The 6,742-nt window shown below is 43.6% G+C and overlaps 1 protein-coding gene across 1 annotated transcript; it reads left to right on the top strand.

Annotated features, from left to right (window-relative positions):
• The first annotated feature begins 2,094 nt into the window (after positions 1–2,094).
• LOC139369443 (histone-lysine N-methyltransferase, H3 lysine-79 specific-like) lies at positions 2,095–6,736 on the top strand. Its single transcript, XM_071108708.1, has 3 exons — positions 2,095–2,225; positions 4,757–6,555; positions 6,731–6,736. The coding sequence occupies exons 2-3, from the start codon at positions 4,771–4,773 to the stop codon at positions 6,734–6,736; spliced, it is 1,791 nt and encodes a 596-aa protein (XP_070964809.1). The 5' UTR covers positions 2,095–2,225; positions 4,757–4,770.
• Positions 6,737–6,742: the final 6 nt, after the last annotated feature.

Raw genomic sequence — 6,742 nt, 5'->3', positions numbered from 1 at the left:
AACTTTTGACCGGTAGTGGATTTATATGTATAAAGGAGAGCTAGAGAGAATGGCGGAAACGGATACCGAGTTAATTAGCAAAGATGAGATTGAGAAGGAAGGTGCTGAGAATACTGGATAGACTAGAGTCACTAAAAGATGGGTAAAGAGTGCTAAAATCACATTTAAAACGCTGTCTTGTAATCCTACTGCCCATGGACCAACTACTTCACAGTTTGTATTAGGAGTGGGGTTTGAGGATAAGAAGATGTACTTGGGAGATTTGTTCGATGTTGCCAGGATGGTGAAGAAAGTCTTGGGTACTGTGGAATCTATCGGGGTGACCAGAAGTGGAATTTTGTAGAATTGTTCTGTCGGGAGAACAAAAGGAGAGCATGTTCGCCTCACTAGAATCAAGATTTTCGTAGTAGTGCACCAATCAGGGGTGTGATTCTGGAGTCTCTGAGAAGATCAAGATACAAATTCCTGGAGTATTTGGGGCATAATGATTGAGGTGTATGTTCAATGGAAAGATGATAGAGACTACGTCTGTGTTACTGTCTTTTGATGAGGAGTCGCTCCACACATGTCAAGATGGGATATGTGAGTTAGCCTGTGAGGGCATTTGTCCCCCGGTTACTGCAGTGTTCCAACTGAAAAGCATTTGGGCATGTGTAAAGTGTTTGCAAAGATAATGACTTGAGGGATTATTTGGTGTTGAATGTCGCAATTGTGGTGGGAAGCATGCGCATGAGTTCCCTGAATGCCCTGTAAGAGTGAGGGAGCCTGAGATTGCTAAAATAAGAGCTGTTCAGCGTGTCTCCTATGCCGCGACGGCAAGAAAAGGTAAAGAATGTTCTAGTGGTTCTGTTGCCATAGAGTCACTGCAGTTTTATTTTTATTTTACCTTTATTTAACTAGGCAAGTCAGTTAAGAACAAATTCTTATTTTCAATGACGGCCTAGGAACAGTGGGTTAACTGCCTGTTCAGGGCAGAACGACAGATTTGTACCTAGTCAGCTCGGGGATTTTTTTAACTTGCAACCTTCCGGTTACTAGTCCAACGCTCTAACCACTAGGCTACCCTGCCGCCCCGTACTGTGTCTGCTGTTCGCAAGGTGCAGGATCCAGATACCCTTGTCGTGAAGAAAGTAGATTTGCTTTGGCATTTATTGCAATGGTGATAAACTACCCTGCAGGAGTGGATAAGAACTCAATATCAATATCATCGTATCTGCAGATGAACGCTTCTTGGGAATGCAGGATGTAATGGGTGAGCAGCTGCGTGGTTCCGTTATCTCAGATCAACCAGATCTGAGTAGGGCTCTGAGTGTATTTAGGGCAAAGTAAAAAATCTGATGTTTTAGTGGATTAAATGTTTTAGTTTATTTCCCTTTTGGATTTCTCCTTTTTTTTCCCCCCCCGCATCCGGTAGTGGGCGGCGATACACTATTTCCAGTGAAGTCTGCCCTAAAACATCACTGAAGAAGAAGACGAAACACATACAGTTGGTGTGCACGAGGCTTGACTGTCTGGACTGCCGCTCTAGGAACTGTCGCGGACCATCGTTCGCTGTGGCACAATAGTGTTCTTGTGTGGGATCTGTGTTGAATGACTTTGGAGAGAGACATATTTGTCAAACAGCTTCTGTTCCACACATGCTGTAATCTGGATATCCTGAAGTTTAAAGTCTTATCATATAAAACATCTGACTTGTCAGTTGGTCACAGCTATAAGTAACAGCTGCGTTATCGTTAAGCGGGCTAGAATGGTCCTTTTGGTTTACATGTTTTCAAAGTAAAAGACTCATAGTCATTATCAAAACAGGTAGATTCTAAGTATATAATTTGTCACTATAGGCTAGGGATATGCAACAAGGAAAAGGGCTATTTCACTACCAGGAGTCAACATATCAGGAGGTCATTCCAGGACTTTTATAATATGATTGTTATTATAGCGCCTTTATGGTTTTGATATGCCTCTGTTTATCCGCTCTACCTGCTGTGAAGGAGAGATTAGACTACGTGAGTTCAACCACAGTAAGGACATTGTGTGCTGCATTTATTGGTCACATATTAACACCAACTGAAGGTTACAGAGTCAAACAAGGGGTTTGTTTCGTTTGGTTGTTCTTACAACCAAACATTATTTTCCAAAAACGTTTAGCACGTTGCTAAACTTTGTTATATGTTCTGTATAAAATAACACGTCTTCAACATCAGTCTGCAAAGGATACACTCGGGCAGGTAAAGTGTATTTTTGTATTTTCTTTTGTGGACTGACTGCAAACACATAAAACGTTTTGAGACTAGGGGACACTGAGTTGCAGGTGTTTTGGAATTGCAAATACAAGAAGTATAAACAACATTTGACACAGGAATATTTTGGGATCTATTACATGGGGTGGAATAGACCACTAGCACATTAGAGGCTTCTGCCTATATACATAGACTTGAAATCACTGGCCTCTTTAATAAATGGGACACTAGTCACTTTAATAATGTTTACATATTTTACTCATCTCATAGGTATATACTGTATTCTATTCTACTGTATTTTAGTAGATGCCGCTCTGACATTGCATATATTTATATATTTTTAATTCCATTCCTTTACTTAGATTCGTGTGTATTGGGTATATGTTGTGAAATTGTTAGATATTGCTTGTTAGATATTACTGCACTGTCAGAGCTAGAAACACAAGCATTTTGCTACACCCGCGATAACATCTGCTAAACACGTGTATGTGACCAATACAATTTGAATTGATTTGATCATAGATAATGCCAATATCAGAATTGACTGCTAGGTATTTGTCAGAAAATGGTGACAGTCACCATTTGTTTATAACAACAAGTGATTAGGTTGCAAACATTTACCAATAGATCGTATCTAACTATGTGACAAGAGTCCTATTCAATTGAAACATATCCTGTCCTTAAAAGTGGAAACCCGGTTGATTGATGAGAGCCCTGAGTGCCACTACTATTATGACGGGGCTAGAAAGGGCTAGTCCCATAGGGCTCAAAAGTAGTGCACTTTATAGGGAATTAGAGTGCCATTTGGAACGTCAACCCTTTGCCTCCCAGTCAGACCTTGGAGCTCCTCACATGATTTTAAAGAGCTTCATATGTGGAGCAGTGGTGTGTGGTTGGACTGGTTTATACTACACTCTGACAGCTGACAGGAAAGACCAGACAGGATGTACAACATGCAACTGGGACACATTTGTGTTTTGTTCCATTCAAATTTAGATGACATCACTCACAAATCAACCAAACAACCTGTCTTGACTCACTAGTGTCAATCTAAGTATGGTTAGAAATCAGAACAGCTTCCTTTAAACAACTCAAACAACTTGATAGTATAGAGATTTTGTGCAATCAGCTATCGTAGTATCAATCAGAGATAAAAAATAAAAAAAATTAAAAGCTATTTGGATTTGAGATTAAGGGCTCTATTAAATCCGTATCACGGAAGTTCAGCATTACGGCAAGATTTCAATTTAAAGGCAATGTTCCTGTGTTAGCGAAGACTGCATTCACTGTAAACGCTGCATATGTCATCTCAATCGGAAATTAAATTATACAAATGTATAATTCTTTAGTTTACAGATTGAACAGAGCCCTAGATCATGAATATCAGGCCAAGGAACAGTATCTCACTGGGCAAAGATGTCAGTTCAACGTCTATTTTTTAAAATTTACATTTGGTTGAGTTATCAACTAACGTGAATTCAACTTGAAATCAACCAAAAATGACCATGCCATTGTATTTAGGCTAAAAGTTGGGTGATAAAAATTGTGCTATATTCCCTTACGTTGATAACTTTTAGCAAATACAATCAGTTTTCAACATTGATTCAATGTCATTACAGCGATTTTATATTGTTGAAATGACGTGGAAACAACGTTGATTCAACCAGTTTTTGCCCAGTGGGATGTTTATTTAAGCAACAGCACTTTTTGCAACAGCACTTTTTTTAGACAATCCCCGTATTTCAAGTGATCATAAGTATACGATTTATCATCTTTAAGTGAATATAGTGCTAAAGGTTTGCATTTGGTGGCAAATCCCTCACAAAAATAAGTGAGTGGCCTGAATCAGAGTTGCCATGTTCATCCAGTTCAGATTCACTGACTTGATTTGCCTCCGAGGTTCCAGTTCGGTCAGATATGGTACTAGCCGGTGGCCTAGATGTTAGGGCAGTAAGGGAGCTGGATGTGGAAAAAGCAGCTTGGTTCTGTTCAGTGGTGTGGTGTTGTACATAATGTAGAATTGGATGTCAAACAAAATGTAAACAACAGTCAGTCCATTGACATTTATTTGACTGACATAACAATAATACTGTTCAGTTGCGGTGTAAGAGGTAGCTTGTAGTATGTCTCACTCAGCGTTTAGTTTTAGAGGTAGGTATTTTTCCTCTGTAAAAATCTAATCCAACCAGCCTCTTCTAGCTTGGCCTTAGAGCCAAACCGACTGGCTTTTAACCCAGAGTATCACCAGAATATGTGAAAGTGATACGTTATGGTGAAAGTATTTGTCAGAGAGCAGAGTGACAGCTAAATGTGAAGTAAAGGAAATTATTTGTTTTCTTCCTGGCTTCATGTAGCACCAGTAGCCTAAAAGGGCCTTTCTTCTTCTCGCCTCTCTGTTCACTTCTTCCTCTCCCTCCCCTTCTGTCCCTTCTCCTCCCCTGCTCACCTCTCCCTTTCTCCCCACCATTCTCCTTTTCCACCCATTCTCCACTCCTCCCTTCGGTTTTTCTCTTCTCAAGAACAAAGTGAGGGCATGGCAGCTCGTATGGACATTGCCTCTGGTGAGGTGGGCCAAGCAAGAGGGGCTGGCTTCAAACCTGTGCCCGGCCCCAAACCTCGCCTGACTCCCAAACCCTTCTCACTGCAGAGGAACACCACCCTACGCTCCATCCTAGCCCCAAAGACACTCACAAGGACTCCACAGCCGTCTCAGACCACTTCCACTACACCCACTACCTCCAGAAAACCGGAGCCTAATCAGCCTATCAGTGGCCCTGTGTCTGACTCAAGCGGAGCTGTGAAACACGATACAGAGAGCACCATGACACCTGAACCGACCAATGCTCTCAAAGCTCCTTCAGCCATAACACCCCACACTGACTCAACCCACACCACTGAACAAAACCACGCTGCTCTTTCCACATCCAGCTCCCTTACTGCCCCAACATCTGAGCCACCGGCTAGTACCATATCTGACCGAACTGGAACCTCGGAGGCAAATCAAGTCAGTGAATCTGAACTGGATGAACATGGCAACTCTTATTCAGGCCACTCCGCTACTGGAACTGAGGCTGTACCATTACCATTGGTCACCTCAGCTCCCCTTCAACCCCAGTCTGAAGACACTGTGAGCGAGCTCACCTCTGCGATCGTCAGATGTCACGCCGTGGAGGATCAGACAGCCCGCTGGGGAGGATGCAGGAAGCGGCTGTCCATGGGGCTCACCTCCAGGTTTGAGTCGGCCGGCCTCTCGTGCCCCTCACAGCCACCAGCCAAAGAAAACAACCAGAAGCAGGAACAGGCGACCAAGAGAGAGACTGCAGTCCTCAAAGTGTCGGTCCTCAGGACCAAGGAGGAAGAGAAGATAACAGATTCACCAGAGACACCGTCTGACCCGGAGTGCAGACTCAAGCACTCAGCACCGCTGAAGGAAGAGAGGTTTGGAGAAGGGGTAAAGGAGACAGGAGAAGAGAAAGTGTTCAGCATACAACGGAGGATCAGTTTGCTGCTGGACTCCTCCTCGAGGCCAGAGCCTCTGACCAAGAGGGAGGAAGTTCCTGGTCCAATTAAACAAGCAGACGGTTCTGGGGGTGTGAAACAGCGAATTAAAGACTGGGCATTAGACACACCTCCTGTTCAGGCATCCAATCAGAGGGTGGATGTTGCCCCTCAACCAATCCCTGGCAGAGTTCACTGTGTGTTGAGTGTCACTGGGGGGTCATTGGCGACGAGCGAAAGCGTTCAGCTAGCTCCCCGAGAGGACAAGGCTTCCACCCTATGTCGCTCAGGACGTTCTGGGATAAAGGTTAATAGTGAGGAGATAGAAGATGAGGAAGAGGAGGGAGAGGATAAGGGGGCCCAGGTGCCACTCTACAAACCAGTAGGAAGACTTCTTCGGATGGAAGATGGAGGGAAAAAACAAGAGCTAGTGATTGATCAAATAGAGAAAGATATGGAGACCAAGGTGCAAGAGGAGGAAAAACTTAAACAGCTGGAGCTAGAAGAGAGACAAGCAGAGAAGGAGAGGGAGAAAGAGAGGAAACAAGAAGTTGAGTTAGAGATAGAAAGACAAAAAAAAGTGGAGAAAGAAAAGGAAAGGGAGAGACGGAGCGAGAAAGAAGAGAGAAAGATGAAAGAAGAGGGGAGAGAAAGACAAAGAGAAATAGAGAGGGAACAGGATATACAGAGACAGAGGGAGGAGAGAGAGAGGGAGAGAAAGAGGAAGGAAGAGGATAGGGAGAGAGAAAGACAAAGAGGGGAGGAGCGGGATAGGGAGAGACAGAGAGAGGACGAAGAGAGGGAGAACACGAGGAAAGAAGTAGAGAAGGAGAGAGAAAGACAGATAGAACTTGAGAGGGAAAAGGAGATACCGAGAGAGGAAAAAGAGAGGGAGAGGAGGAAAGAAGAGGATAGGGAGAGAGAAAGACAAAGAGGGGAGGAGCGGGATAGGGAGAGACAGAGAGAGGACGAAGAGAGGGAGAACACGAGGAAAGAAGTAGAGAAGG

Source organism: Oncorhynchus clarkii, chromosome 17 (genome assembly GCF_045791955.1).
Source record: "Oncorhynchus clarkii lewisi isolate Uvic-CL-2024 chromosome 17, UVic_Ocla_1.0, whole genome shotgun sequence".
Classification (NCBI taxonomy): Eukaryota; Metazoa; Chordata; class Actinopteri; order Salmoniformes; family Salmonidae; genus Oncorhynchus; species Oncorhynchus clarkii.
The sequence above is the reverse complement of the archived record's forward strand: the minus strand, read 5'-3'. Positions and strand labels throughout refer to the sequence as shown.